This window comes from Drosophila erecta, unplaced genomic scaffold (assembly GCF_003286155.1).
Source record: "Drosophila erecta strain 14021-0224.00,06,07 unplaced genomic scaffold, DereRS2 tig00000000-arrow-pilon, whole genome shotgun sequence".
NCBI lineage: Eukaryota > Metazoa > Arthropoda > Insecta > Diptera > Drosophilidae > Drosophila > Drosophila erecta.
Genome location: NW_020825194.1, coordinates 7,566,338 through 7,594,204, shown reverse-complemented (window position 1 = coordinate 7,594,204; position 27,867 = coordinate 7,566,338). Strand labels below are relative to the sequence as shown.

General features: G+C 48.0%; 13 protein-coding genes across 17 annotated transcripts; 4 read left to right on the top strand and 9 right to left on the bottom strand.

Annotated features, from left to right (window-relative positions):
* Positions 1 to 42: 42 nt before the first annotated feature.
* Positions 43 to 3,120, top strand: LOC6554423 (nicastrin). Of its 3 annotated transcripts, XR_003408338.1 has the most exons (8): positions 43 to 197; positions 324 to 419; positions 472 to 1,161; positions 1,229 to 2,039; positions 2,103 to 2,314; positions 2,376 to 2,586; positions 2,716 to 2,799; positions 2,852 to 3,120. XR_003408338.1 is itself a non-coding variant. In XM_015153471.2 (7 exons), exons 1-7 carry the CDS (start codon positions 134 to 136, stop codon positions 2,874 to 2,876), a joined length of 2,109 nt encoding a protein of 702 aa, XP_015008957.2. In that variant the 5' UTR covers positions 43 to 133; the 3' UTR covers positions 2,877 to 3,120. The 3 variants fall into 3 exon arrangements, 2 of the variants coding, with proteins under 2 accessions (XP_015008957.2, XP_001981924.1); XM_015153471.2 differs by lacking the exon at positions 2,716 to 2,799; XM_001981888.3 differs by having other exon boundaries at positions 2,716 to 3,120.
* Positions 3,121 to 3,375: 255 nt separating this feature from the next.
* On the bottom strand, positions 3,376 to 4,859 carry LOC6554422 (histone deacetylase 11). Its single transcript, XM_026983715.1, is given in 3 exon segments — positions 3,376 to 4,318; positions 4,321 to 4,474; positions 4,531 to 4,859. Coding segments are annotated over 3 exon segments (1,029 nt in total). The 5' UTR covers positions 4,720 to 4,859; the 3' UTR covers positions 3,376 to 3,632.
* Positions 4,860 to 4,931: 72 nt separating this feature from the next.
* On the bottom strand, positions 4,932 to 6,164 carry LOC6554421 (carbonic anhydrase 2). The gene is made up of 5 exons (XM_001981886.3): positions 5,913 to 6,164; positions 5,496 to 5,852; positions 5,293 to 5,443; positions 5,163 to 5,242; positions 4,932 to 5,105 (listed from the first exon to the last, which is right to left on the bottom strand). Exons 1-5 carry the CDS (start codon positions 6,051 to 6,053, stop codon positions 4,995 to 4,997), a joined length of 840 nt encoding a protein of 279 aa, XP_001981922.1. The 5' UTR covers positions 6,054 to 6,164; the 3' UTR covers positions 4,932 to 4,994.
* On the bottom strand, positions 6,126 to 8,356 carry LOC6554420 (sodium channel protein Nach). Its single transcript, XM_001981885.3, has 8 exons — positions 8,069 to 8,356; positions 7,793 to 7,999; positions 7,539 to 7,728; positions 7,354 to 7,487; positions 7,038 to 7,305; positions 6,747 to 6,975; positions 6,397 to 6,681; positions 6,126 to 6,338 (listed from the first exon to the last, which is right to left on the bottom strand). The coding sequence occupies exons 1-8, from the start codon at positions 8,263 to 8,265 to the stop codon at positions 6,163 to 6,165; spliced, it is 1,686 nt and encodes a 561-aa protein (XP_001981921.1). The 5' UTR covers positions 8,266 to 8,356; the 3' UTR covers positions 6,126 to 6,162.
* Positions 8,357 to 8,497: 141 nt separating this feature from the next.
* On the bottom strand, positions 8,498 to 9,067 carry LOC6554419. Its single transcript, XM_001981884.3, has one exon. It carries the CDS (start codon positions 8,906 to 8,908, stop codon positions 8,699 to 8,701), a length of 210 nt encoding a protein of 69 aa, XP_001981920.1. The 5' UTR covers positions 8,909 to 9,067; the 3' UTR covers positions 8,498 to 8,698.
* Positions 9,068 to 10,400: 1,333 nt separating this feature from the next.
* On the bottom strand, positions 10,401 to 11,183 carry LOC6554418 (prisilkin-39). The gene has a single exon (XM_001981883.2). The coding sequence runs from the start codon at positions 10,925 to 10,927 to the stop codon at positions 10,478 to 10,480; it is 450 nt and encodes a 149-aa protein (XP_001981919.2). The 5' UTR covers positions 10,928 to 11,183; the 3' UTR covers positions 10,401 to 10,477.
* Positions 11,184 to 11,632: 449 nt separating this feature from the next.
* Positions 11,633 to 13,041, top strand: LOC6554417 (basic proline-rich protein). Its single transcript, XM_001981882.3, has one exon. The coding sequence runs from the start codon at positions 11,752 to 11,754 to the stop codon at positions 12,862 to 12,864; it is 1,113 nt and encodes a 370-aa protein (XP_001981918.1). The 5' UTR covers positions 11,633 to 11,751; the 3' UTR covers positions 12,865 to 13,041.
* LOC6554416 (leucine-rich repeat extensin-like protein 1) lies at positions 12,988 to 13,526 on the bottom strand. The gene has a single exon (XM_001981881.3). The coding sequence runs from the start codon at positions 13,502 to 13,504 to the stop codon at positions 13,085 to 13,087; it is 420 nt and encodes a 139-aa protein (XP_001981917.1). The 5' UTR covers positions 13,505 to 13,526; the 3' UTR covers positions 12,988 to 13,084.
* Positions 13,527 to 14,058: 532 nt separating this feature from the next.
* Positions 14,059 to 14,685, top strand: LOC113563721 (galectin-3-like). The gene has a single exon (XM_026975809.1). The coding sequence runs from the start codon at positions 14,080 to 14,082 to the stop codon at positions 14,581 to 14,583; it is 504 nt and encodes a 167-aa protein (XP_026831610.1). The 5' UTR covers positions 14,059 to 14,079; the 3' UTR covers positions 14,584 to 14,685.
* A 27-nt stretch (positions 14,686 to 14,712) lies between these two features.
* On the bottom strand, positions 14,713 to 15,007 carry LOC113563722 (G2/mitotic-specific cyclin-B3-like). The gene is made up of 2 exons (XM_026975810.1): positions 14,969 to 15,007; positions 14,713 to 14,887 (listed from the first exon to the last, which is right to left on the bottom strand). The coding sequence occupies exons 1-2, from the start codon at positions 14,986 to 14,988 to the stop codon at positions 14,743 to 14,745; spliced, it is 165 nt and encodes a 54-aa protein (XP_026831611.1). The 5' UTR covers positions 14,989 to 15,007; the 3' UTR covers positions 14,713 to 14,742.
* Positions 15,008 to 15,346: 339 nt separating this feature from the next.
* On the top strand, positions 15,347 to 16,855 carry LOC6554158 (elastin). Of its 3 annotated transcripts, none has more exons than XM_001981879.3 (3): positions 15,347 to 15,758; positions 15,819 to 15,938; positions 16,123 to 16,855. In XM_001981879.3, the coding sequence occupies exons 1-3, from the start codon at positions 15,371 to 15,373 to the stop codon at positions 16,662 to 16,664; spliced, it is 1,050 nt and encodes a 349-aa protein (XP_001981915.1). In that variant the 5' UTR covers positions 15,347 to 15,370; the 3' UTR covers positions 16,665 to 16,855. The 3 variants fall into 3 exon arrangements, with proteins under 3 accessions (XP_001981915.1, XP_015008958.1, XP_026831609.1); XM_026975808.1 differs by having other exon boundaries at positions 15,348 to 15,493; positions 15,533 to 15,938; XM_015153472.2 differs by having other exon boundaries at positions 15,347 to 15,938.
* A 2,354-nt stretch (positions 16,856 to 19,209) lies between these two features.
* On the bottom strand, positions 19,210 to 21,772 carry LOC6554157 (G2/mitotic-specific cyclin-B3). Its single transcript, XM_026983760.1, has 2 exons — positions 21,615 to 21,772; positions 19,210 to 21,549 (listed from the first exon to the last, which is right to left on the bottom strand). The coding sequence occupies exon 2, from the start codon at positions 21,394 to 21,396 to the stop codon at positions 19,669 to 19,671; it is 1,728 nt and encodes a 575-aa protein (XP_026839561.1). The 5' UTR covers positions 21,397 to 21,549; positions 21,615 to 21,772; the 3' UTR covers positions 19,210 to 19,668.
* Positions 21,773 to 22,120: 348 nt separating this feature from the next.
* On the bottom strand, positions 22,121 to 27,673 carry LOC6554156 (dipeptidyl peptidase 9). The gene is made up of 8 exons (XM_001981877.3): positions 25,950 to 27,673; positions 25,668 to 25,887; positions 25,046 to 25,602; positions 24,301 to 24,904; positions 23,827 to 24,138; positions 23,529 to 23,751; positions 23,129 to 23,321; positions 22,121 to 23,064 (listed from the first exon to the last, which is right to left on the bottom strand). The coding sequence occupies exons 1-8, from the start codon at positions 26,948 to 26,950 to the stop codon at positions 22,863 to 22,865; spliced, it is 3,312 nt and encodes a 1,103-aa protein (XP_001981913.2). The 5' UTR covers positions 26,951 to 27,673; the 3' UTR covers positions 22,121 to 22,862.
* Positions 27,674 to 27,867: the final 194 nt, after the last annotated feature.

Below are 27,867 nucleotides of genomic sequence, written 5' to 3'. Positions count from 1 at the left end.
GGTATATTATATGCATGGTATTTCATGAAACTGAACTAGTATATACCGGTACTTGCAGGCCTAATGGTATTTCGAACCGGAACGGTCACACGCATCACTACAATTTCTGGACGCGATTTCGTGGGATTCTTCGATGGAGATGCGTCTGAATGCGGCTTCCATATGGCTGCTAATACTGTCGTATGGAGCTACTATTGGTAAGGATCAGGACGACAACGTAGTGGGGCTTTCAGCGGCGACTAGTTTGTCCTAAACTCACAGGCCCACTTTTCAATATGGGCCAACAACCTGAGTCATCTAACCCGAACTTTCTTTGTCCACAGCTCAAGGAGAAAGAACCCGCGATAAGATGTACGAGCCCATTGGAGGCGCTAGCTGCTTCCGGCGGCTTAATGGCACCCATCAGACAGGCTGTTCCTGTGAGTCCATTAAGAATATCCCTAGAAATCCTCTCTAATTTGTTATCAACAGCAACGTACTCCGGTTCCGTGGGCGTACTCCATCTGATAAACGTCGAGGCCGATCTGGAATTTCTACTGACCAGTCCACCATCGCCCCCATACGCCCCCATGATACCACCTCACCTGTTCACACGCAGCAACCTGATGCGTCTGAAGGAAGCCGGACCGAAGAACATTTCCGTGGTGCTGCTGATCAACCGCACGAACCAGATGAAGCAGTTCTCGCATGAACTCAACTGTCCCAATCAGTACAGTGGCCTGAACAGCAGCAGCGAAACCTGCGACGCCAGCAATCCAGCCAAAAACTGGAATCCCTGGGGCACTGGACTGCTGCACGAGGATTTTCCCTTTCCCATCTACTACATAGCCGATATGGACCAGGTTAACAAGCTGGAGAAGTGTTTCCAAGACTTCAACAACCATAACTACGAGACGCACGCTCTGCGTAGTTTGTGCGCCGTCGAGGTCAAGTCCTTTATGTCAGCCGCTGTCAACACCGAGGTCTGTATGCGCCGCACCAACTTCATCAATAATCTTGGGGGAAGCAAGTACTGTGATCCGCTCGAGGGACGGAATGTGTACGCCACCTTGTACCCCCGAAAACCAGCAGTGGAAAACAACTTGGAGACAGTCCATACGAATGAAAAGTTTATACTAGTATCTTGCCGCCTGGACACCACCACCATGTTCGATGGAGTGGGTGAGTTTAAGCACTTGAATTTGTACAACTTTCTTGTTTCATTATTGTTTACGTCTGCAATTAACAGGTCTTGGAGCCATGGACTCCCTCATGGGATTCGCTGTTTTTACCCAGGTGGCGTATCTTTTAAAACAACTGCTTCCGTCGCAACGTTTGTTGCGCGATTCTCTTAGTAATGTGCTCTTTGTGACTTTTAACGGTGAATCCTATGACTACATTGGATCTCAGAGATTTGTGTACGACATGGAGAAACTCCAATTCCCTACTGAGTCCACAAGCACGCCTCCAATTGCCTTTGACAATATTGATTTCATGCTGGACATCGGGACACTGGATGACATATCGAATATTAAGCTGCATGCATTGAATGGAACACCTCTGGCTCAGAATATGCTAGAGCAGCTGAACAACTATGCGAAGTCACCACGCTATGGCTTTAACCTGAACATTCAGTCTGAGATGAGCGCCCACTTACCACCAACGTCGGCGCAATCGTTTCTGCGACGTGATCCAAACTTCCGTGCTCTGATTCTAAACGCTCGGCCAACCAACAAGTATTATCATTCCATCTACGATGATGCGGACAACGTGGACTTCACCTATGCGAACACAAGCAAGGACTTCACCCAGCTGGCCGAAGTTAATGACTTTAAGAGCTTGAAGGCAGATTCACTGCAAATGAAAGTGCGCAACGTGTCTTCTATTGTGGCCATGGCACTATATCAGACACTAACTGGAAAGGAGTATACTGGCACCAAGGTGGCCAACCCCCTGATGGCAGATGAGTTCCTTTACTGTTTCCTGCAATCGGCGGACTGCCCACTTTTCAAGGCCGCATCTTATCCGGGCAGTCAGCTAACCAATTTACCTCCGATGCGGTAAGTGCACTGTAAATAGGCCTTGGCTTGGATTTATGTATTACCCCCTCTTCTTTTCACTAGCTATATTAGCGTCTTGGGCGGCTCTCAAGAGTCATCGGGCTATACGTATAGAATGCTGGGATATCTCCTGTCTCAGCTGCAGCCAGACATTCCTAGAGATAATTGCACCGACTTGCCGCTGCACTATTTCGCCGGCTTCAACAATATCGGAGAGTGCCGTCTCACCACGCAGAACTACAGCCACGCCCTGAGTCCAGCTTTTCTTATTGATGGTAAGCCTAGGAATGCCTTCATTATCTTGTGTAAAAATGATTTCATTTAAACTTTTATTAGGCTACGATTGGAGTTCGGGCATGTATTCCACATGGACTGAATCCACCTGGTCACAGTTCAGTGCACGGATCTTCCTGCGCCCGTCCAATGTGCACCAGGTCACAACTCTTAGCGTTGGCATAGTGGTGCTGATCATATCCTTCTGCTTGGTGTATATAATCAGCTCACGATCGGAAGTCCTCTTTGAGGATTTGCCGGCAAGCAATGCCGCGTAAGTCCCTTCAGATGCATCCACTTTAACATCGCCAATTTGCTCATCAATTACTGGGAAACCCATGTCATCTCTAGATTAGATTTTTTTGTTTCTATGTAATATTTATTTGAAATTTATTGTTTCTAGATTATTTGGTTGATGTCACAACTGCCACAGCGACGAAATCATCGCGTTCAGCAGCTCATTCCATAGATTTCTGCATGCATAAACGTTAGTTGTAAACCGATCGATTAAATTCTCTAATTTATGCGTGCCCTTTTAGATCGCCGCGACCGACAGCCTGTTAGATCTTCAATAATATCTGAGCACGTGCCGAAGATGATTGGTTGCTGAATATAATCTAAACCGAAAAACAGACTTAACAAAGACACTAAAATGATATTCAAACCCGTCTTATTTAAAACATTAAGCAAACGTTTATTTATATGTATTTTTGTATTTTAAACAAGTAAATTAGCTTCTAGCGACTACGTTGTATCATATATAGACATTTAACCAATTGCGACAAAATTCTTTCCACTTGTCCGGCCCTTTTTGCATTGTACATAGGATTAACAAACCCAATTGAACCTCTGAAAATGCCAAGGAAGAGATGTCTGTACAAATATTGACAAGAAACTGCTATAACTCATAACTCCCTGGAGATATTTATACCTTCTGCATCTATTGCGATACTGAACTTAATGATCTGAAATCATTACTTCATAGAAGACAAATAACTATTATAACGACTTTAAATTATATATGTTTAATAAATTTTGATAAGGTGTAAAGAGACGTCTTGTTATCTAGCCAGGTAATTTTGAAGCAATCAGATTATGCACTTTCATTCACAGCTCTCGTTTTCGCAAGTCCTCCGGCTCAGATGTAGGATACACTCTGCCAAAGTAGTCTATTTGTACTAGTGTAAAGATATTTTCAATACTCTAAAAATCGTGGAAATACGTTCAGAATGGTAAGAATAGACAGTCATTTGTATACGAAGTTCTTACTAGCTTGTGTGGCACTACCTTGGTATTATCGTCTTAAATAATTTGCATTTCCTAGTTTAGCAATCCCTGAAGCCGAAGATTAACAATGGAATCCGCAATTACCCCTGCGGATGCCTTTAAGTAGCCACCACTCAGCAGCATTACCACCGGAATTCCCAGAGTGCGGAATGTGCTGAACACCAAGCGATCCCGCTCCATGACGCCCTCCGCGGAAATAGACAGATTGCCCAATGGATCCCCCTCGAGGACATCGGTTCCCGCATTGTAGATGACCACATCTGGACGGAACTCGGCCAGGGACTGCATCAGGCAGCGTTTGAGTTGTCGCAGGTAGAAGGCATCCTCAGTGTGGTTGCGCAGCTCCACCGCACACCGGATACTCTCCTTGGCCACATGATCCCGCGGATACACAAAGGCATTGTACATATCCAGAATGTAGACGGCTGCCACGTTGTTGAAGTCCCGCTCGTGCCCGTTGCCCTGATGGGCATCCAGGTCCACAATCATGATGCGGCGCACCCGGAAAGGTTCCTGCTCGAACAGCCTGACGATGAGCAGCGAGATGTCGGCATACGGACAGAAACCACCGCCTCTGTACGAGCAGCAGTGATGGAACCCACCGCCCAGGTTGATGGCCCAACCATAATCCAACGCCAGCCTACCGGCCAAAATGGAACCGGCTGCTTGGAAGCGCATGGGACGCAAATAGGACCGCTGAATGTATCGATTCGGGACAAGGCCATCACCGGCACTTCCGCGATGCAGGCCACATTCATGCTCCAGCGCAGGGACTTAAGGTAATCCCTTGTGTGAATCCGACGCAGCTGGTCTTTGGTCAGTTCCGTGGGCTCGTAGAAGCTGCCGTCGTCGAGCTGCAGCTCGGAGCAGAGGAGCTGTGGTCCATTCAATGGTATATTGCAGTTCGGGAGAGCAGGGAATGCATACGGACCTTGTGAATGTGCTTGCCCTTGGCCGCATCGAAGGGATGTAGGCGCTCAAGGCCACCAAAGCGAACCGCATAGTTCCTGGAGAATACGATGGGAAGCTTGCCGGCGCAGCGTGTGTCCTCCCTCTTGACCCAGACCACCTCCTCGGACTCCTGCTCCTCGTGATGCACTCGCTCAGTCAGGCGCTTCATTTTGTGATTTTATGCAGCAATTTAGGCGTGGATTACATCTGTACGACACCAGTTGAATTGGCTACGCAGATAGAAAATGCAATTCCGGATCTTGGGGCTGGGAATGGGTGGATGCGCCATCAGCTGGCGGCCGGCTAAAAGCTTCCATCCAAGCACTTGTGTTAAGCTTTCGCATAAAACAACAAATACACTCAAAATAATTGTAACACACTATGACGTGGACTATACTATACTCGTACATAGGAAATGACTACATTTGCACTCAACTTAAACACTCATTTTCCCGCACTTCTATAAATTGGTCGGTCATGGTCATCTTGTAGTTCCCGATAGGTGTTGAGAACCCGCTGGTCACGGGAGTCCCTCAGTTGCCAAAAGTTCTGCCACTGTTAGTGTTTATCTTTAGAAAGATAAAAAGAACCTCTTTCTTTTGGGCCACTCACCAGCTCCTTGGGTACATCCAGAGGAGTCTGGAAAACAAACCAGATGACTGCCTCGGCACAGGGAGGAGTGGTGAGCGAACCTAAAAACATATATACAAATATGGATATCCAAAGGCCAGAGACATCCCACCTTGGTAGGTAAAATATTTTTGGCTGTCTATGCTAACAAACAGATCTTGCATAGCCATACTGTCCTCCAGAGGACACGAATCATCCAACTTAGTAATGCTGGAGACCTGTTTGCAGATCATGTTCATAGCTGGCGTCTCGATACTCGGATACTTCAATGGACATAAGTGGCGATGGTGTAGGTAAAGCGATTACACCTCCTACCTCAAGGTTCCTTATGAGCAAGGCCAAAACCGCAAATCCATTGGAATGCAGACCAGCCTCCTGGTTGGTTTGGTAACTGGCATTCTTGTGCACGATGTGCACCTCCCCATCGTAATAGTTCCCATCCAAGCTGTGCTCCGATCCCATGCTCAGTGCGGAGCCCCAATGGAAGTGCAACTGGGCGGCTTCGAAGACCTGTTGACCTTCGGAACTGATACACAGGGATGGCTGGTTCCCGTCGACGGTCCTGGGGATGCGCATGAGGACGGTTAGCCCATTGTTGATCACGGACAAAGGATCACACAGGCTTTTATTGTAATCCACAAACTTCAGTTTGGGCACATCACATGTAATGGTCTTTGGACAAGAGAAGTTTATAATGGCATCGGAATAGCAGGATCAGATAGAATCGCTTACATTACATGACCACAGCGCAATAGGCGATTGTCTTTGACAGCTTTTTACTTTCCAATCCCTCCCCTGTTTATCGTAATTGAATCCAAAATGACTTCTTGTCCCCGAGTTAATTGGGGCAACACTTCTTGCCACAAGGAACATGTATAAGACTTACAGATTTACAATACTACACGACGCGCTAAATAAAACAAAATGTCTTGACATGTATATTTCAGGTGCTGAGATGCCGGGTTAGGATGCCAAAAATTCTTCAAGGACATATGTACAATTTCTTTGTCTCCAGCTCCTGGGCCTTCCGATCCATTATATTCTGCTCCACCATGCGATTGCAGCCCTCATAGATGTACTTCGTCAGAAAAAAGAGTACCTCGAATATGGCCACCATGGAGAAACCGACGAAAATGGACATGATGTTGCCTATGGTACCTGTGAATGGGAACGATTCGATACAACATGCCGAGGAACGAATATAGAGCCAACCCACTGAACACTTCGAACCACGTGTTATTCAGCAGTCGGATGTAGTATTGGGCATGGGGCTCTCCGAAGTAAACCCTGAGAACGGAGATGTCTGTGCTGAACTCCGTCTGGTTGTTCTCATCCAGCTTAAGGGTGGCCAGGTAGTTATCGATGGGCAGGGCGCTCATTGAAACGCCGTACTGGACGTCCCGGCAGGAGGGCAGACATTGTGGGCAGTAGAGAGCCTCCTCGATTTCCCGTTCCAAGCCAGCAATAATGTGCCTTTCCGTCAGGACATTTTGCCACTTAGCTGCAAAGAATACGATTGAAATGGAAGGTCTTGGACGAAACCTTCTCCGACGCTGATTTGCTTACACATGTACTGATTGAGACAGGCAACGTGTCCCAAGGTGCAGTATACGATGCCATCGAGGTTCTCCAGCAGATGAAGCGGCATTTGGAAGGGTAGGCACCGGCACAGAGCTACGATACTCCGGATCCGGCACCTAGTTATGCAATTCGGGAAGGTGTAGCTGTAGCTGAACGCCTTCATCAGCTGCTCATGGACGGGATTCTGAGCCTCGTACTCGAAATAGCAGCGGCGCTTTAGAATTCATAGTTAGGGTGTTCTAGAATTTGAAACTAAAGATGTGTAGAGCAACATACATTGAAGGGCGAAAAAGATTTTAAGCTGTCATCCGTGTCCACCACTCGAGCGTAGACCGAAAGGTAGCTATCCTCGCCTTGGCCAGGAAACATCTCCAGCACATTTGAGGAGGAAACCGAGGCATAGTTCTCAGCATTGTGTATCAGGACAATGTATCCATTGGTGTTCAGGATGGGGGCAAAGTAGTCCGCGTGGCTGTCATTCAGGACTACCTTGAGACCCAGTTCCGGGCTGGCCAGGCGATTCTTGAAGTGGCGCTTCTTCAGTCTGGTGAAGATTGGCTAAATACTGTTATTTCAGGCAGCTGTCACTTACTTGTTCTCCATGTTGAAGGTGCAGCAGGGTCCGTACATAGTGAGGCTATCCTGAAAGGCATCCTTGCTGAAGCAGGGGACTTCCACATTGGCTACGGTGCACTTCAGCACGAATTCTTGACAACGCGGGGTCAACTGTGGAAAATAGTGCTTGGTTTATGTCTTCTCGGTCCATGGTTCTCTTACCTTCTTCATTATGCGACGAGTGTCGAAGAAGGTCTCATTGTCCCAGGTGCCGAAGACGTCGAGGAAGGTCTGAAAGGTAATGAAGTCATCGGTGTCCACGACGACGCCTACGTGGATGTAGAACTCGCGAAAGAAACTTAAGCGCTCTAGAAAGTATTCCACAGGGCGAATAACAGGACTGTTAAGTCTCCTAACAATAGGTATTACATTTAATTTAAGTACATTAATAATTAATTTACATATTTGTGCCTCACAGTTCTTCGGCGTATCTGATGACCGCCTGGCGAGAGATGCGATTGTTGGGGCAAATGGAAACAGCCGGGAAGGGGACACTCTCCACTGGATAGAGAGGATCCTTCAGATTGGTCACAAAGGATTGGGCCACAAACTGCTCCCAGGTTAGCGAGAGCACCACTATCAGGGACACGGTGGTGGCCATGTGTACCAGCAACCAAATCAATCTATTAAAATACACGTAAGACCATGAAGCCACGTTGCGTATGAGTAATATTGTTGAACAACTTTCGCACCTCTGTCCCAAGGTCAAGTCTGGCGACAATAGCTTATTGTAGCCCTGGAGGGATATGTTCCTAACCAGATCAGCCATATCCAAGCAGAAGGCTGAGCCCAATGACGCCCTACGCTGACCCTTGGCCTTCTTTTCCGCAGCTGCCTTGGGGTTTTTGATCCACCAAATGGCATTGGATGTTGCTGCCAGCTTGACCATATTCCTGAGGTATTTCCTTTACTCTAATCCTCTCCGAGCTGCTGTTTGTTGAACTCTGACCGGTAATTGTGCATTTGTCAGGCTTACAAGTGTCCTTTGATGAACAACGTAGCACGAAATGGGCGTGACCAGCTAATGCATTTCATTCATTAACTCAGTTGTAATTCTGGTTAGTTTATGGGGAACTTAATAACTAAAGGGCAAAGGCTCAACACCTTAGGAAAACAGAAAGTTCGAGTTTTATGACATTTTTAATTAACATAACATTCCATTGGAATGGTCTTTGCCACACTGTTCATGTTACTAAGCTTCAGCTTAATCCTATTAAATATTTTCCGGTACAAGATGTGACAGTTCATTGTGTAGCTAATTGCTTTAGCAGCAGTTAATCAAGTCTTTTCAGTCTCTTAATATAAAGTTAACCATGCCAGCCCTATCCCGATGGCCAGAAGGGTTGAGCAGGATAAATGCGGGATCCGGGAAAGGCGTACTGATTGGGATTGACGACTTTGGCGATGTCCTTGTAGCTGCGACCGCCACGCGTCGGCGATTGATAGTATCCACGGGCCGGGGATCCGGACACGACGACCAGGAGGAGGAGCAGGGCGACCATAAGGCAATGGATGACTCCTCGGACGGACATGGCTTGCAAGGATTAGTGTGTGAGGAGTGTGAGTGCTCCGCTTCCAGTACTGAACTGCAAGTGCTGCCAGTGACCAGTCTATTTATATGCATATCGCCGGCTGATCGGTTCTTGCCGTTCTCAGACGCTTGGCTTATCAATCAGGTTTTCGGAACCGACTGAAGCCCCTGGAGAATTGCGCTGCCGCTCACGTAGATCTCGTCTCTTTGTGCGAATTGGCATTTTGTGATCACTTTGTTTTCTCAATATTTACTGACACGCTGCTCCGCGCCAAGTCATTCACACCGCAGCCCGTTACTCCATCCGATCAGCGATGGCAGTGAGTTGGCACATACCCGTCTCCTAGTAACCCACACCTGATCTTGACTCTAATTGCGCGGTGAATGATTTGGCTGTATCCATGCCACCCGACCCAGCCTCTCAGTCTCAGCATAAGTGCTCGTACGTATTTAAGTTGTAATTAGCGACTCTGGCGGATTGAAGTAATGACGTAGGTGCGCCATGTACGTATTGGCACATTCTTGCATAAACAATTGCCATGTTCGGCGGCATTAGTTGCCACTGACTTGGGCACCGAAGTCTTCCTTCCTGTACGGTGGCAGCGATCTGGTTTCTGGTATCTGGTGCCTGGTATCACTTCCTCAATGACGCTCAACGGTGCTCCGGGCGGAAGTCCTAGCTGACCAGCTGCATCTCGGCGTGATTCACTTGTTTACTCGTGCGCAAGTACCTCGCTGGGATCGTAAAAACTATATAATATATACGAGTAGGCCACCTAGTGAGCCGTGATAAGTCCAGTTACGTCCAAGATGACTTGGGTCATTATCGGATCGAAGAGTTTAATGATTTGGCATTAAGTTTCTTCCGGCATGCTCACGAATTTATATATAAGAAAACTATTAAAACAATTGAGTGAATCACTGGCCGATTTTACAGTTTGGGAAACACATGTATCTGGGGAAATTTAGTCGATGATTCGTTCGTTGCGTTGACAAATAACTGCAATCAACGGAAACTATTATACATTCAATGCAAGACCATATGTTAATAAACTTACATTTATGTTTGGTAATTTACTCAGTACTTTACCCGTTTGTAACAAAATAAAAGCCAACAATTACTGAAAGCGGATTTTTTAATAGCATAGTCATAGCGAGAGTCACTTATTAAAATATTTGCAATCCATAACCGCACAGAATATTCTGCCGTGCATAATAGCTATTGTAAGGAATTCCCCGAAGAAATCCCTAGCTGTGAGATCCCAGTCGGGGACCTTACCCCACTACCCCACTGTCCCAATCCCCACATGCGTCTCCCCTGAAAAGATGTCGTGCCTCCATGTCATTTCCATTACCATCACGTACCGGCGATCCACTGGACGCGACTGCTCCGCAAATGCGGGCCAGTGATCATAAATCAGTTCATCGTAGCCTAATATACACGTACGCACCAGTAGCGGGCTTAAAGTGCTTCAGATAATTAACAACTTGTGTTTAGATGTAACTTTCGCTGATTTTATTTTAATGGTTAATACTGCTGGCAACCATGTGAGTTCAGATGGGCAAGTCGTCAGCCCCAAAGGGGCGAAAAGGGCGTACGGGGCAGGAACCGACTGCCTCCAGGACCGACGTATGGAGCGGGGTTTATAACTCTCGCTATTTGCGAGTAAGTGCGTCCTTGGCGGTGTCCGGAAGGCTTGCGTCCTCCCTTGGGGTGAGAGTAAGAGGAGTGGCCTGAGTAGGTTGGGTAAGTGTACGAATTGTATGCAGGATAGGAGGGGTAGTTATAGCCATATCCTCCAGCATAGTTGCCATTGCCGTAGTTTCCATAGCCTGCGCTGCCATAGTTTTGTACTCCACTATGACCACTATATCCTTTTCCCGACCTCCAGGACTTGAAGAAGAGAGCGCCACTCGAATCCAGGCAGCAGGCACTCACCAAAGCTAGGATGGACAACAGGGTACAGCGGGCACTCATCTTGCTTCGATCTCGAATCACTGTCAGAACTGGACAGTCCATCTACGCAGTTCCCTCTATTTATACCCTTGTGATGGTGACACATTGTGGTCTAGCTCATTTCAATGCCTTTTTTACGACTTCTTATTCCCATAAACACAGTCGGGATCTCTGGAAGATTAGCTTGGCCAACGGCAAGCGGCGACGACTCAATGCATTATGCTGGATTTATTATAGCACTCGGATTGGCACGATCAGCATGCGGAGCACGCGTCATCCACTGGAAGACTGAGCTATCGCAGATGGTAGATGGTCAGTATACTACGGCCATCCCATCCCCATCCATTATACATATTCACATACTTCCACACTACTGAGATCGTATAAGTGTACTTCAAATTAGTATTCTATTTAATCTCAACCTAAAATATTTTTCTTGCATAGATCTGTAAGGGCTAGACTAAACGTGTTGTATACTTGTATGTACTTGTAGCTACTAACATATCAGCCAACTCAAAGATAAGCTCATTTCCCCTCTATTCATCACTTAAGGAGCTTTCATCGCCAGTATCTCTTATTCTTTTGTACTGCAATCTGTATAACACGTATCTCAACTTTTGTTTCGAACGCTTAAGCCCCAGGTGTTTGTTTACTTTGCGTATGAATGTCATTATGATGATCTCTCTGAGACCTATTTTAGAGAGCGGTACAGATCCCTTTGTCTATCTGTGGCCACTCATCCTCATCGTTCTCTCGCTGATCGCTGATCGCCGGACAGGTTTCCAATGCTTAATCGAGCATCAACGATTATCGCACAGGCGGAGCGAAAAAGTTCCCACTCAGTTAGAGTCCGCCTTTCGCGGTGATCACTGCTCGACCACACGATCATGACGCGATCTTCGCCAGCTTGGTGTGCTGGCCAGGCTTGGGTCGTCTGCATTTTTTCATCCATCTGGATACGCACGTGTCTCGCGCAGTTTGCCATGTCATCGTCCTCCCCCGCAGGAGCTGTTGCCTCCGCCGGTGGCGTCACCGTGGTGGCCCAGCTGCCCGGATTTGAAGTGATCAATGGACTGATCAATGCCATGCACAATAACCGCTTTAATCAGCAGCAGCAGTTCGAAAGACAGCAGCAGGGCTGGCCGGGCATGGGTCCGGGTCCGGGTCCGAATCGGAGAGGAATGCCCAGACCAGGATTTGCACCACCAAACCTTCAGCAACAGACGCCTCCTGGATGGCCAGCAGGCTGGCAGTGGGGAGCCGGTGGAAACCAGAACCAACCCGGATTTGGCTGGGATCAAGCGGGATTCGGACCCGGACCAGGCTGGAATGGAGGGAGAGGGCAAGGGCATGAGTGGAACGGTGGGGGTGGCACAGGTCCAGGCTGGAACGGAGGAGGTGGGAGAGGGCCTCCACCAAGTTCGGGCTGGAACAGAGGAGGTGGAAGAGGACCTCCACCAAATCCAGGCTGGAATAGAGGAGGACCAGCGCGACCAGACTGGAATGGAGGCGGACCACCGCCATCAAGACCAGGATGGAATGGCGGAGGACCACCACAACCAAGGCCAGAATGGAATGGAGGGATGGAACAGGAATGGGAAAACTATCCACGCTTGCCCGATCAGCCGAATCCCAATGATGCCAACACTAATTTGAATCCAAACAGTGAGCCTAACCCCACTCCCCAACCGCCAGTACCAGGAGCCTCCTTTCCAGCCACAACACCTACACCAGCGGCAACGTTTCCCACGATCCAGCCACGTCCAACAGCTCAGCCAACAAAGGACACCTTAATTATAGGCACCAATCGGCCGCCGCTGGTGCCGCCCCACAATCCGGAGCCACCCACGCCCACTTTTCCAACTTGGATCGTGCCTGAGCCATTGCCGAAGCCCCTAGACGAGTCCTCCGAAAATCGTGCCATTATATTCCCCAGCTCCAGCAAATTTATCCATGTGCCCAACCAGGAGGCTCCCTCGGTACCCATTGATGTGAGATGAAGACGAATCTTCTAAGAGGGAGTTCCCGGATCCACACTTGTTGTACATATTCGTAGACCATTGTTCAATTGCTTCACTCGAGATCGTCTCTATCGAAAGTTCAAAACAGGTTCTAAAAGCTCGTTGATGGAAATTAACGAAATTTTAATAAATTACACATAAACAAATGAGACAGCAGATGATTGGATGGGATCTGGGGGAGGCGTCTGACGGATGAACACTAGTAACCCCGCTGCTTGTAGCCACCTCCACCTCCACCTCCATAAATATCCCGATTTTTGTGCGGATAATAGGCAGTGGCAGGATGAGCCGGCTGTGAGTAGTAGCCAGGCGAAGGAGGAACTGGCTGATGTGGTGGATAGTAGGCATTTGCCGGTGGCGCAGGACGTGGTGGGTAGTATCCATAGCCAGCTGGATGCGGCTGCTGGATGCCGCCGTAGCCATAGCCGCCTCCATAGTGATAGTCGTAGCCCTGCTCGTAGCCCTCGTGGATGAGTGGACCGGGACCAGGATGCGGTTCTGGACCAACTGATGGATAATACTTGGAGCCCAACAGAAGCTCTGCAATCGTATCCAAAGTGGGTCTACCGTGGGCCAAGCTGGCCAGGATTAGCACTAGAATCGCAGCTAACAACTGCATCTTGGGATAAGTAAATCAATTTTGCTGTTTTTGCCATTTTCTTGGCAGCTTTTATAGCCAGCAGCACATAGGCGATAAGAAACATGAATGGAATCGGGTGGAAGAACCTTGGGTAATGGAACAAATGCTATATGTACTGTATATAATACTAATCTATTGAACTGGTAAACAAGGTTGTCTGTGAGAGCTTTCGTTCTCTATATAAAGGGAGTATCATAACTCATAATCATCATCTATGCTACAGTGCTAAGCAATTTTGAATGGCTTGGGAAAACCCTTACTTTGAAATGCGTCTTTACTTATCTTTCACTTAGCTTTGGGCCACAAAGCACTGGAAGAAATGTATACATATCATTTATAACTTTTCATAGTTTTCTTATCGCTATTTAAAGAAAATTCTTTAATGTTTTAATATGTGTGCGAAGCCATATGCATTGTATCTCAGCATACACTAATTTTGTTTTACATCTTTGACTTAATGTTAAAGACTTAAACTACCTATCTGGGCATTGAGCCCCTGATGATAACCCCAAAAATAGACACTCAGCTAAGCTCTCGTGTCATCCGAGCTCACCATGAAATACACGCGCCGTGAGCTTCTGGGCCTTAGTATACCGAAAGACGCCATGTTTAGAAGGAGGGTCGTCGCATTCGCCGCTCTGGCCCTCATCCAGATTGCCAGCGGTCAGGCCTCGCAGTTCAACCTGGCCTCCACTCTGACGGGAGGCATCACCAGCAGTCGGCACCGCCAGCGGGCCAATCTCAACTCGCAACTGTATCCGGGCCTTGCTCAGGTGGGATCGGGCTACGCGTGTGCAGGAGTACCTGGTTACTTCCCGGGAACTGGTGCCTATCCCAGCTATCCCTACCCAGGAGTATACTTGCAACAGTACCCGGGATACCCGCAGCCAGCCCAGCTCCCCGCCTATTTAGTGGTACCCGGAGCGGTGGCCCAGCCCGGAGTTCCTGGTGTAGCTGGCGTGCCTGGAGTTCAAGCCGGAGTTCTGAGAGCAGGTGGACCACTCAGTTTTCACAAACTGCCATGGGAAGAAAACGAATGGGAAGAATTAACCGAATAGAGGTGTTCCTTATAGTGTATAAGGTAACCACCACTAATTCAAATTAGTGGAAGAGTGTTGGCATATATTATATGTATACATTGATAAAAAATGATCGTCTAACGATTCGTTTGTATTGTGCTCAAAAAAAGTATATTTATTGGGTAAATATAAAATAAATTAAGTACGCAGATGTCTTAGCAACTCGAAGTGTACGCCACCACCATCCATGCGCGACAATTCCAGGATGTAATGGGCCAGGGTTTCCCGCTCCATCCGCACGAGCTCGTCGTGATTGAAGGCTCCATCGCAGATATTGGAACACCTGTTCCGATGCAAAGGACACAATTATTTTTGAACGGACGTAAAAATGTTTATTGGTATTCTCTGGCAAAACGATACATACATAACACTGAGTTCATACATAACTAGTTACTTGAACAATGCAACGGCTTGGGAAAACCCTTACTTTGAAATGCGTCTTTACTTATCTTTCACTTGGCTTTGGGCCACAAAGCACTGGAAGAAATGTATACATATAATTTATAATATTTCATAGTTTTCTTATCGCTATTTAAGGAAAATTCTTTAATGTTTTAATATGTGTGCGAAGCCATATGCATTGTATCTCAGCATACACTAATTTTGTTTTACATCTTTGACTTAATGTTTTCAGTGTAGAGCTTCTCATTCAATTTACTAGAAAGAACACTCAATGAGACTTAAACTACCTATCTGGGCATTGAGCCCCTGATGATAACCCCAAAAATAGACACTCAGCTAAGCTCTCGTGTCATCCGAGCTCACCATGAAATACACGCGCCGTGAGCTTCTGGGCCTTAGTATACCGAAAGACGCCATGTTTAGAAGGAGGGTCGTCGCATTCGCCGCTCTGGCCCTCATCCAGATTGCCAGCGGTCAGGCCTCGCAGTTCAGCAGGGACGAGAGTCAGGAGGATCAGAAGACGGAGTTCAACCTGGCCTCCACTCTGACGGGAGGCATCACCAGCAGTCGGCACCGCCAGCGGGCCAATCTCAACTCGCAACTGTATCCGGGTCTTGCTCAAGTGGGATCGGGCTACGCGGGATCGGGCTATGCGGGAGCGGGCTATTCGGGATCGGGCTACGCGGGCGCCACTGGATCCATCGATGATGCCCACGGCCATGAGCAGGGTGGCTCTGGCGCACGAGTGGCCAGTACGAACTCTGTAGTTTTTCCTGGAAACCAGTCACCCAATCCGGCGCTCACCATTGCAGGAGGTCAACAGTTTCCCGCTTATCCGCCTCCGGGCTTTCCTGGACAACAGGCTCCAGTTCCATACCCAGCTGCAGTAGGAGGAGCAGGAGGAGCATCATCCGGTGGTTACCAAAGTGCAGGTGAGACTTTTTACAAAGCAGTAAATGCTATACGAGTATTGTCCCTTTATCTAAGTGAAATCAGGTCTTAACTCACAAAAAAGTTCTACAAAATTGGAAAGATTGGTGAATAGCAAATCGAAATTATAATACCTATTTGAAATTATAGTGACCTATATTAATAACATTTCCTCTCTCTCTTCAGCTGCTGGTTCTCCTCCTGGCTATCCAGTTGCGGGAGCAGTTCCTGCGCAGTATCCTGTGGGAGTTCCTCTCCAGCAACCAGCGGGTGCAGGAGCACCTGGTTACTTCCCGGGAACTGGTGCCTATCCCAGCTATCCCTACCCAGGAGTATACTTGCAACAGTACCCAGGATACCCGCAGCCAGCCCAGCTCCCCGCCTATGGAGTGGTACCCGGAGCGGTGGCCCAGCCCGGAGTTCCTGGTGTAGCTGGCGTGCCTGGAGTTCAAGGTGTAGCCGGAGTTCCGGGAGCACCTGGAATTGGAGGAGTCCCCGGAGCAGCTGCTCAGGGTCCTGCCACCAGCGGCAAGAACGTACATCACTATCCGGCTCACAATCCCGCTGATCCAAGCCATTGGGACCATCATTTCGCGATGAATACCGAGTACAAGGAGGATGGCGTTCACAAGGGATCATTCGGAGTGCTGAACAACCACAATGCCTTTGGCTATGGCAGTGGATATGGGGGCGGCTACAACGGCGCCTACAACTCGCCGACCTTCTGAAGCTGGCCGGGATTATGGGTGGACCGCGGTAATGGTGGTGATGGTGATGGTGGTGGTGGTGGTGTTGGTTGGGCGTGAAGTAATCGGAGTCGTAGTCATAAGTTGGCTGCTGCCTCCTTGGCCAAAGGCAGCTGTCTTTACCCACCATCCTGTGTGTCCCTGCGAAATAAACTTGATTTCTGCACACCCAACCAAGATAATTAGCAATGCTGGCCAGTTACCAGTTGCACCTTGAACCGGAAAAAAATAAAGCACATGCACTCGGCATTCCGCTCCCATACAGACAGATAACCCAAGGCATACACATCCCATCCTTATTCTTATTCCGATGCCGATTCTATTATCCGGCGACAACACAATTGAAGGCGACAGGAGCTACCTGGCTGGCAGGCAGCCGAAAACGCTGCCTGAAAAAAAGGGAACGCACAAGGGCAGGACTCTGGGCGAGCCAAAGGTGGTGGTAGGAAATCAGCGTCAGAGGGAGACTGGTACTCGTACTGGTACTGGTACTGGTACTGGTACCTATCGGAGGCCCAACTGCAGCGACACAAATCGGCTGGGTTTCGCTGTGCAGCGATGTGCTGCCTGGGCGGAAAAGAGAGGGCCGAGGGAAGGGAACCCATCCAAGGGACGACGTCTTGATGTCTTGCGGCGCATGCGCAGCCTGCCGCACAAATCCTTAACAAATTTTTGGCGCTAAAATGACGGACGAGCGCGCCAAAAGCAAGGAACCGCAGGAAACTCGAGAAACCCATACCAGGGGTATACAGACTATACAGATGATAGAGACAGACACTCACACTCATAGATTATGAATGATTTGGGCGGACGGTATCGGTGTGTTTTACCTGTAGCAAATCGAACCGATTCCAGGCAGGGTTTGATGTCCTTAGTCCTTAGGTCATCAGCCATCCGCCATCAGCTGTTCCATGATGAGCGTGAGGAAAGGAGCACAGATTCAGCTGAGAGGATTCGAAACAAAGGAATGGAAATGGGTGGGGTAATGGGTATGCTCACTAGGTTTACCCTTAACCTTTGACATCTCAGAGTTTATGTTCTGTTTTCCAGCAATTAAAGGTTGCAGTGCAATATACGAGTATACATTCCAGATTCAAGGAAATTGAAAATAAGGCCCACATTACTTAATCCCATATAATTAATAATTTCGGCTTTAAAATAGTACTCTCTTAAAAGTTACATTTTCAATATTCATTTTAATAAAGAATATCTAACGACCATATAAGTTTAATGCTAATTTAAGTATATGTACATACAACTTGGATCAATGTACATACAACTTGTAAAAAAAAAACAAGTTTTTTCAAAGGTTAATTATTCTCTATTTTTAGGGCATTTGCTCATTACATTTGAAATTCTCAACTGCTTCATAACAATAAGTTGAAGCAGATGATTCAGAATATAATCAGAATCAGATTGAGAAATACAAATAGAACAACAATTGTACAATTTAAATTATGTCACAAATTCCTTTGACAGAGAATTAACTTTAGTGCAGTAATATTCTCTCGTTGGCTTACTTGTGCCAAAAATATTACTACTTGCCGAAAAAATATATTTTGCTCAGAATCATTTGGACTGTCGCTCAGAATGTACGTCTTTTCTGCCGCTACTTTCGGGATCATTATCCTGCATCTGCTTGGATATATTGTTAACCAAACCACGGAGCCCTCATCGGGATTCGACCCTAGCAAACTAAATATCGCCCCCGAGGAAGGCACCGACAACAGTTTTCACTATCTGCCATGGGAAGAAAACGAATGGGAAGAATTACCCGAATAGAGGTGTTCCTTATAGTGTATAAGGTAACCACCACTAATTCAAATTAGTGGAAGAGTGTTGGCATATATTATATGTATACATTGATAAAAAATGATCGTCTAACGATTCGTTTGTATTGTGCTCAAAAAAAGAATATTTATTGGGTAAATATAAAATAAATTAAGTACGCAGATGTCTTAGCAACTCGAAGTGTACGCCACCACCATCCATGCGCGACAATTCCAGGATGTAATGGGCCAGGGTTTCCCGCTCCATCCGCACGAGCTCGTCGTGATTGAAGGCTCCATCGCAGATATTGGAACACCTGTTCCGATGCAAAGGACACAATTATTTTTGAACGGACGTAAAAATGTTTATTGGTATTCTCTGGCAAAACGATACATACATAACACTGAGTTCATACATAACTAGTTACTTGAACAATGCAACGTTATCAACATCCATGGGTGGACTAGGTGAGTTCAGGCAGGGCGGGGCGGGCAGGAACTGGGAATTGGAATTGGATGGTGAGCGTCCTTTGAGGGGCGGGGATGTGAGCGAGGATGCGAGGAGGGGAGTCCATGAACGACTTAACACATAACAGCATTAATAACGACTACAGGAACAGATGCACATGGCGTACATGAACGAGGGTTGATCGCGGCGCATTTCCAGGTTGTACAGGACACACGTGCCTTTGCTAGTCGCTTCGTATCCTTGCGTTTGTGTATCTGTGTTGAATAAGTTACTGGCGATCCGTGTCTGCTTTGGTGGCTTACGAGTTAGGTTTATTTAATGCTGGCATCTCTTAAGACTAACGTACATATTAAAACATGAATCGTTTTTGGGTTTGTGGTGGGTGCTAGAGATAAAGTCGAATTTTCAGCTTAGATTGATGGGGGTGTGTGTGTGTGGCTACGTATGCGGCATGTGGAAAACTAAACAATAATACATGACAAAAGAAACAAAAGCACTCTTAACATAATATTTATGCAAAAACATGTCAATAATGCAAAGGTCACAATAATAATTAAAATATAATAAATTGTGAGGACTTGGCGGGAACTCGGGACTAGGTATAGGGTAAAATCAGGGTCTGGTTTTTCGATTAAGGCGGGGATCCGCTGTTTCGTCGGGAACAGGTTAGGGTTAATACGGGAACAGAAGCGTCTTAGAGCCTAAGTGAAGCGTAACATGTTGAATTTGGCTAAACTTTGAGGCTGTCCTACGACAGATTGCTTTCGTTCAGGTCGAGGTTGCCCTGGAAGAGCTCCTGGTTCGTCAGCAGCGGCACCTTGGCCACCTCGTGGAATATCTTGTGCGAGTACTTGTTCCGTATCGTCTTGATGGTTGCCCGTGGCTTGCGATGCAGTCCTGCATTGAGCACGGGCACAATGTCACAAAAGTCCGCCAGCTGGTAGCCGGTGTAGTAGGTGAGCGTTGAGCCCCAAGTCTGCTTGTCCAGCTGCCCCGGACCGCCGTGCATGCGGAGAGCCATGAACAATGCGGCGGAAGCCATCTGCGAGTCGCTGAACGAAATGGTGGCGTAGTCCATGAGCGACAACTCCAGGATGTAACGGGCCAGGGTAAGCGTGGGCATGGGCACCTTGGCGCAACGGGCATAGCGGCGCAGGAAACGGTACGAGAGCGGGATGCCCAGATCGTACTTGATAACGCGCAGCGTCTCCCGCTCCATCTGCACCAGCTCGTCGTGATTGTAGGCCCCATCGCAGATATACAAAAAGTCCTCGATCAGCGGCGGCTGTCGCTCGTCGTACTTGCAGGCAATAAAGAAGGCAGCGGCGCCCAGGAGTTGCAGCTTCTCTTTGTTGATCACCTCACGGCAGAGATACAGATCAACGATCTTCACCGCCAGGTACAGAGTCTCATGGTTCAGCTCGAACGTTTCCTGCAACTCCACCATCCAGTCGACCAAAAGGGTGCGCATCCAGGGGGTCAAATGGATCTGCCTGGGCATGTAGTCGGAAATGGGGAATTCCGGTTCGCGCACCTTGAGGTAGTTGAATATATCCATAGCGTAGTGGGACACCTGGAAGGGATCGTCCCAGTTCTTGCGGTCGAAGTCCTCCACATCCTCGGGCACTGGCAAAATGGGCACCACCTGGCTAGGAGCAGTCTCTGGGAGTGTCAGCAACAGCGACTGTTGCTGCTGCTCAGTCTTTTGCTGCAACTTGGCAGAGCGACGACGCGCTGCTTCAAAGTTTCCAGACAGCCGCATGGAATCGCAACTGGAGACATCCTCCAGCGCGGACATATACAGGCTGTCCTCAGTCTTGTTAAAGTCATTAGAGATCCGGCGAACTGGCTTAACGGCGGCAACCTGGGGAGCAGCCAGATTGTGCGTAGGCGGCAGCAGAACGGGAATCTGCATAGGATTTGGCATGGCCGGCAACTGAATCTCCCCCAAAACTGTCTTCTTTGCGGCGGGAACTGCCTTGGGACGCGGCTTGGGCCTGGCCAACGCCTCTTCCAGCTTATCGAGCACCTTGTGACAGTTCTCCACCGAGTCATCCACTTTGCTGGAGGCGCGCGTGGTCATCTTGCTGGCGGCAAAGACATTTACACTGAGATTCTCCTGTTTCTTAGCATCGAGCAGGGCCTGCAGTTGCTGGGCCGTTGGCTTTTTACCCACGCCCGACTGCTCCTCATCCTGACCCGGATGCAGTGTCATGATCTTAACATTGTTCGTTAGGTTACCCAGCGCCGAGCGCTTGATTTTGTCATTTTTGATGGGACTGTGGTCGGCCTTGCGTTTGGCGCGCGTCTGCATATTCTCGGCATTCGGATCGATGTTCCCCGTAGCGGCCGCCCTGCGACTCAGGCCCTTCCTGGTGGCAGCTCCCAGGGCTCCCAGGATGGGATTCCCTGCCTGCTGCAGCTGATGATGCCCGCCTGCGATGGCTGCGCGCGTTGTTGCTTTTGTGGGCGCCATTTTGAATGCCTGTTTGCGTGTGAGCGCACTCGTCGTTTGTTGTTTTTGTTATTGTGAGCGGCGTCTGGAGTCCTCGTCTCCTCCACTTCCACTTGGTTTCAGCACGATCCTCGCTAGCGGATTCCTTGCTGGATGTGGTCTGTGGTGTGCTGGCTACAACTTGATTCGTTAGCTACTGCCGATTCGATTCGATCAAGCCTAGTCACACACAAACTCACAATTCAATTCCGGCTCGAGTTTTGTGGAGTTATGGCGCTTGGCCGGAGGGATAGAGAGCACTGAGAAAAAATCAAAAAAACACCGCCAGATGCCAGATGCAACTGCGGGGTGCAGTGTGACCGTTGCGCGGCGTTTGGTTGCCTAACGGAAATCGCCTCGATTACACCTCTGTGGTGAAGGCAGGCATTGTGGGTAGTCCGTAGTTCCGTAGCGCGGCCAATTCAAATTTCTGCAGTTCAAAATATGTGAGATGAACTATTTAGGCGTTCCAAAGGGCGGTTCGTTTAAATGTGTTTTATACTCAGCCTATCTTTGAAATGAACAAAGTAATCCTGTATTTTGTGTATGAGCTACTCTCAGTATTAGCTTAAATATAGTTTTAAAATTATTTTTAACGTTAGCATTACTTGAATAGTGTTTATCCCCCCCCTGCTCAATAATATCCATCAATCAAAACAAGAGAAAAAAGTAGCACACCTGTTTTTACACACAACTTTTTATTTAAATGTTAAACAAAATATATGTATATATACGTTTGCATGTATAAGTTGTTAAACTAATGATTATATATAGGCATAATTAATATTAAATTTAATTCAGTTTTTGTTGATTTAGCCAAACGTGGTTTTTCTAAAAACTCAATCAAGTATGCATACGACTTGCTACAGGTTTATTGAATAGATATATCTTTATATGCATGCGTAGAACTAACATTAATTGATGGCCTGCCCCAAAGGCATGACAAGTTTAAGGTTTTTTTTCTTCCGCTTTTGTGGGAAACACTTACGCAGACAGTCACACATCGTACATACGCACTAAAACACAACTTATAATTATTGATAGGATAAATTTACATTTGCGGATATAGAACACAATTACAACATAATTAAGAGTATGACGTGTGGGGTAGAACACTAAGTATAAATTAATTACAGTAAGCTGCTTGGTCTTGATCTGGAGTCTAATGTGGGAAGAGGCAGGTGGTTGGGTAAACTTTCATTCATTCAACTTTTCATTATACTTACAACTGCGTACGTTTATAACTTAAGTATGCTAAAAATATGATACAAATTTCGTTTGCTCTCATTTTCTTTATCTAATAAAAACAATCGTTCGAACAACAAAAAGTTAAATAAAAACAAAGACAATGATGTAAAAAACTATTGCGAAGGGGCGAGGGCGTGGGGCGGGGCTAGTTGTGATGCCTGAGCAGGCGATCTTGTTTGGGCCGTCGGCATTTACGAATCTCATAAGTTTTGCAAGAATGACAGTAATTTTGTTTCGTAGTTTTTATTCGATTCCAGGTTACGCAACGAATGCCGCTCCTCGGGGAACAGATGCACCTCGTACGGCTTGTTGGCCTTGTTCAAAGCACTGATCAGCCGCGAGGTATGGCAGAAGTGCACGTTCTCGTCGATCAGGCCGTGAATGAGCAACAGGCGCTTGTCCCTGAATGAAAGAGAACATGAATGTTTTGGGAGTTTGACAAGTAAAGAACCAGACTAGTACTCACTCTTCGGGAAAAGAGTTTACGTATTCCAGCACCGAACCGGCAGAGTAACCGGCCTCGTTATTTTGTGGCATATCCATGTAACGCTCCGTGTAGCCCGTGTCGTAATACTCCCAGTTGGTGACCGGCGCTCCGGCAATGGCCACTTTGAAGATTTTCGGATACTGAACGAGGCCCATCAGGCTTAGATAGCCACCTGCGGAAATGACAACCATATGGAAATTAGTTGTAATGCCCTGACGAAGTTTCCTTAATTTAAATTAACCATATCATCATTCTGTATATATATTTGTAAGTTCAGAATGACTTGCTTGTTGATTAGATTAAATTGTATGCAGCGTAGTGGGAACTACTCCAGTATAACACAATCACCTTAAAAGTCAACTATCTTGAGATAACATACCGTATGACCACCCGTGAATGGCCACGCGATCCATGTCAATGTAGCCCAGCTGGTCGGACAAGCTGCGCAGCGCGTCCACCTGATCCGTCAGCTCCACCTGACCCATCCGACCACGAATGTGACTTTCGAATCGCTTGCCTCGATGCCGCGAACCTCGAGAGTCGATGCAGATGACGCAATATCCCTGGGCGGCCAGCATATGCATCCGCAATTGATGTTTGCCCTAAGAATTCACAGAAGTACATCAAGATTAGCCAAAGAGCTCCAAATGTTGGTTACAGCCTGTAATCGAACCCACCTTAAATGTGTTGTTCACTGTCTGCACCTCGGGTCCTCCGTAAACATTGAGCACCGTGGGATACTTGACACCCAACTCAAAATTGTGCGGCTTAAAAACCATGGCATACACGATATCTCCCGACGGTAGCTGCGGAGAAAAAATTTGCGGACAGTACTGCGGCTCCGGCTTTCCGCCTTCGTGGAGATAGCCAACAAGTGAAATCTGAATGCCGTTGACTCCACCGTTCGAGCATGTCTGGTTAACGCGCATCACCTTGCAACTGGGCAGTCGCTGGATGTTGCAGTAAACGAGCAGCATCAACTGGCATTGCTGTGGGAAATAAGAGAAAAGATCGTTAGCATTCAGCCGTGATATAAAATGTAGCATACTTATTTGGGCACAATATTAAATTTGTAGCATTTTTACAAGAGCTACATTTAGAGGATCTATAAAAGCACTTTACTTAAGCTAGATGACTTTGCTCATACGTACATCATCGAATTCCACGAGGTAGGAGTAACCTGGCTCCGTGAGCAGGCGAATGTGTTCGGGTCGCTCCAGGCTTACAACGTAGAGGTGTTTTTCCAGCGGCGTATCTCGAAGTCCCACAAAGTACACCAACTTGTTGGCTTTGTCCACCCAGAGGTTCCTGGCCAGCACCTCCCACTCACCGCTGGTCAAGGCCACCTTGTTGAGGATGCGCGGTTGCAGTGCCGATTGTTCCACGAAACTCGGCTGCGCACCGGCGGATCCAGGATCTGGCTGTCCGTTGGCTTGGCTCAACAGCAGGCTGGCGGTCACCAAATAAAGGTGGCGGAAACCAGTCTCTTCAGATGCCCACAGGAAGGTGACGCTTGTATCCGTCAGATCCAGGAAGTGAAGCATATCATGTACATTAATCCAGCTGTCCGAGCGTTCCGTGTATATAACCTGCAGTTGTGTGATTGTGCGACTGTACAGACTGCGCCAGCTGTGGTCGCCTATTGAGTCGGTCGGCGTTGAAACTTGACTGCTGTAGGACTCGCAGAAATTATCCAGTGGAATAAGGATTACATCCAGCCGCTGCTGCTTCCGATCCAATCCCTGCACCCATACGCTGGCAAGTGAAAAAAGTGCATAGTTAATTATACATTAACTTCTGGCAAGTTCCATAATGGCCAAAGATCTTTTTTCATTGTTAGATTAGATTTTCCAAAGATTTGGCTATAAAATGTTTCACATCGAAGATCATACTTACTATTTAGCATCCGGTGTCCAGCCGACACGCACAATGTATTCTAACCAGCTGAAAACAGCCAACAGGGAGTAGGGCAAATCCTTGATGGCAATTTCGCTGACCTGCAGTGCCTCGTTCAGTACGAACTGAACCAGCTTGAGCTTAGACTTGGCGTTCGGGCTACCGGTGCGGGGAAAGCGGTACTCGTCTACCCTGCCGTGCACGGCCGTCGATGATGGAAACGTGTACACGGAGACCTCAGACTCATCCACCTCCTCGTAGACAATGCGGTAAATACCGTCATTGGAATGTGGCTGCCACCAAAAGCCTTGGTAGCGGCTAAACTCCTCCTGCATCACGTAGGAGGGCACACCGGCACTCAATGCATCGTCCACATACGAATGCCGCCCGGTGGACGTGTAAGTGAGACGCTTTTCGTGCCCGCTCAGCGTGTGAGTGACGAACAGGTCGCAGCCACAGATGTAGGCTATCATGTCGGAGTTCTGCGGACAAATCTGCGGATCCACAGCCGTCCATTGCGGGCAGGTGCGTAGCTGTGTGGGAAATAACAGTCCAGACTGTAGATAGAAAATTAAGCAATGAGTTTAAGTGGTAGAGGAAAGGAATTCTATGAATTGCTTACATTGTATCCTGTGTCCAGACATTGGTATAGGTCGTTGAAGCAGGGAAAAACCAGTTTGCCCGAGGGCTTGTGCAACTCGTAGGAGGTAATGCCCCAGGCTGAGAGGCGTTTCCGCTCCTGTAGTAGTTGAAACTCCCGGGCATAGGGACTGGCCGATCCACTGCCTCCGCCGCCTCCACTACTTTGAATTGGCTGCTGCAGTAATGGACTCCATGGGAGTCTATAAAAGTTGAAAAATACCTCATTAGTTTTCGAAGTTGACTGCAACGATTTTAAGCTTACCTAGGCCTGGGCAGGGAATTGAAAAGAAAGGCCGGTTGCTGGCCGCTGCTCGTGGGGGATCCTGCATTCAAAGTGGGACTCCACTCATCGGAAGCAATCCCCTCCAGTCGCTGAACTAATAACTGCTGCCCTTCCGACTGCGTTAGGTTTATGTCGGCAAAGAGCAGCGTAGTCTCCCAGCTTTGTGGTGGAGTGCCGAGGAAGTAGCACCTGGCACGTCCATCTGACAAGTGTCGGAACTGCACATTGGTGGGCACCATGGAGGACAGGTTGCACATCTTCTTGCGTATCTCTTGCACCACTTGCTTGTTCTCGGCCCAGCTTTTGTTGGGCGTGGGGGCGGCAATGTGCCCGTCATTATCCACCGGATCGTCTTCGTCCTCCTCGCAGTCGTCGCACTCGTCGTCGCCCTCATCCGCATCCAGACCGTGGGGCGGAGTGCCGCTGGTGGGTGAGCTGAGGTGGTTGGTGATCACAGAGGCGGCCGCCACCACCACCTCGGTAGTTGTGGCCGTGGCCGCCGCCGCAGCTGCCTGAATGGGTGAGGTGATGGAGTTGAGGGCACTGCCGATGGAGGAGTAGAGGGCATTGGCCGTGGTGCCCAGTGAGCCCATGCTGGTGAGGCTGGCTATCGAATGGGTTGATCCTGGTGTGCTGGCGGCGCTCTGGCTGCTCCGGTCCATTAGCATATTAGTACCACCTGCCACGCTCACCGCTGTGGAGACGCGCGCCGTAAATCCGTCCAGGAGATTTGCAAATGATGTGGTCGCCGCATTGGTGATGCTGTGACTGCGATGGTGGCCTCCTCCGTTATTGTTGTTCCTGCCCAGCTGCGACGAGGGCACTGCATCCTGCTCAAGGCCCATCAAGGTTGTGTTGGCATTTGGACCGCCAGTGAGACTGACACTCAGCGGTGGACTTGGTGAGGAGGGCAGGCGATTCCTCTGCTGTTGCTGCTGCTGTTGCTGGTTTGACTGATTCACTTGGGTCCTGCTCTCCATGGTGGATTTCTGCGAGCTGACCCAATTTGGCAGCGAATCCAATCCAAACCACGTACACACACAAAGTTTTGGGGGCACCGAAATGTACTCAATGTACTCACGCACACACTCGCACTCTCGCTGGAGCACACACGACAGGCACACGCACACACACCCTCTACCGCTCACGCACACACGCACAGGCGGCCCTGTTGTGCTGGTTTGTTATTGTTTTTTCGCTTTGCATTTGCCGTGCAATCCACTGATTCTTAAACAATTCTCGCTGCACTCTGTGGCCTGATGTTGTCCGCTCTGGTATTTTCCACACTCATCGCTCTTCGTCTTCGCCTTCGTCTCTTCTTTTTTTGCTTTTGTTGCTGCTGGCTGTCCCTGTTGTTGCTGCTTTTGTTTCTGCTATTGCTAGTGCTGCTGCCGTCGTTGTTGTTGTTATTCTTGTGCGAATTGTAAAAAGTGAAAGTCGCACGGTACGGCAAATATTATAAATGTCGAACACCAGAGGTTTCCGCCTGCGCTGCGTTCTGCTGTGACAGCGAGTAGTCAAAATTCAATCGAACTGATTGATCTAGTTTTGTTATTCGGAACGGAACTGCAGGTAAATTAAAGAAATGCACGAAAGATATACGATACTAGCTGCCCGTGCAGGATTGAAATTGCGCGCTGCTTCGGCCACACTGCCGCGTGCGAATTGGAGATGGCACGACCGCATAGAGATGGGCCAAATTTTGTGGAATCATTGGTGCGATGCATCGCAAGGATATCTAATAAATAAAATTAAAAATAATAAAAAACATTATTTTTCAAAAATAAAATATAATCGATAATAAGATATTAAGAATAAGAAAGAAATTAAATAAGTCAAGCAAGTGCGTATTAACGAACTTTTCTTTTCTGTTTTTAGCTGTCATTATCTGGGTTTC

Bases quoted from the DNA above. Each gene is read 5' to 3' on its own strand.
- LOC6554421 (XM_001981886.3), bottom strand. From the start codon at position 6,053: ATGTTCCTTGTGGCAAGAAGTGTTGCCCCAATTAACTCGGGGACAAGA. The intron at 5,853-5,912 runs GTAAGCGATTCT...TCTTGTCCAAAG, and splicing joins TTGCGCTGTGGTCATGTAAT to ACCATTACATGTGATGTGCC. The intron at 5,106-5,162 runs GTGAGTGGCCCA...AAACACTAACAG, and splicing joins TGGATGTACCCAAGGAGCTG to TGGCAGAACTTTTGGCAACT.
- LOC6554417 (XM_001981882.3), top strand. From the start codon at position 11,752: ATGACGCGATCTTCGCCAGCTTGGTGTGCTGGCCAGGCTTGGGTCGTC.
- LOC6554158 (XM_015153472.2), top strand. From the start codon at position 15,371: ATGAAATACACGCGCCGTGAGCTTCTGGGCCTTAGTATACCGAAAGAC. The intron at 15,939-16,122 runs GTGAGACTTTTT...CTCTCTCTTCAG, and splicing joins CGGTGGTTACCAAAGTGCAG to CTGCTGGTTCTCCTCCTGGC.
- LOC6554157 (XM_026983760.1), bottom strand. From the start codon at position 21,396: ATGGCGCCCACAAAAGCAACAACGCGCGCAGCCATCGCAGGCGGGCAT.
- LOC6554156 (XM_001981877.3), bottom strand. From the start codon at position 26,950: ATGGAGAGCAGGACCCAAGTGAATCAGTCAAACCAGCAACAGCAGCAG. The intron at 25,888-25,949 runs GTAAGCTTAAAA...CAACTTTTATAG, and splicing joins AATTCCCTGCCCAGGCCTAG to ACTCCCATGGAGTCCATTAC. The intron at 24,905-25,045 runs GTAAGTATGATC...TTCACTTGCCAG, and splicing joins TGGACACCGGATGCTAAATA to CGTATGGGTGCAGGGATTGG.
- LOC6554416 (XM_001981881.3), bottom strand. From the start codon at position 13,504: ATGCAGTTGTTAGCTGCGATTCTAGTGCTAATCCTGGCCAGCTTGGCC.
- LOC113563722 (XM_026975810.1), bottom strand. From the start codon at position 14,988: ATGTATGAACTCAGTGTTAT. The intron at 14,888-14,968 runs GTATGTATCGTT...GCATCGGAACAG, and splicing joins ATGTATGAACTCAGTGTTAT to GTGTTCCAATATCTGCGATG.
- LOC113563721 (XM_026975809.1), top strand. From the start codon at position 14,080: ATGAAATACACGCGCCGTGAGCTTCTGGGCCTTAGTATACCGAAAGAC.
- LOC6554423 (XM_015153471.2), top strand. From the start codon at position 134: ATGGAGATGCGTCTGAATGCGGCTTCCATATGGCTGCTAATACTGTCG. The intron at 420-471 runs GTGAGTCCATTA...TGTTATCAACAG, and splicing joins CCATCAGACAGGCTGTTCCT to CAACGTACTCCGGTTCCGTG. The intron at 1,162-1,228 runs GTGAGTTTAAGC...TGCAATTAACAG, and splicing joins CACCATGTTCGATGGAGTGG to GTCTTGGAGCCATGGACTCC.
- LOC6554420 (XM_001981885.3), bottom strand. From the start codon at position 8,265: ATGGTCAAGCTGGCAGCAACATCCAATGCCATTTGGTGGATCAAAAAC. The intron at 6,976-7,037 runs GTATGTTGCTCT...TGAATTCTAAAG, and splicing joins AATCTTTTTCGCCCTTCAAT to CGCCGCTGCTATTTCGAGTA. The intron at 6,682-6,746 runs GTAAGCAAATCA...TATTCTTTGCAG, and splicing joins CTGTCTCAATCAGTACATGT to CTAAGTGGCAAAATGTCCTG.
- LOC6554418 (XM_001981883.2), bottom strand. From the start codon at position 10,927: ATGGACTGTCCAGTTCTGACAGTGATTCGAGATCGAAGCAAGATGAGT.
- LOC6554419 (XM_001981884.3), bottom strand. From the start codon at position 8,908: ATGTCCGTCCGAGGAGTCATCCATTGCCTTATGGTCGCCCTGCTCCTC.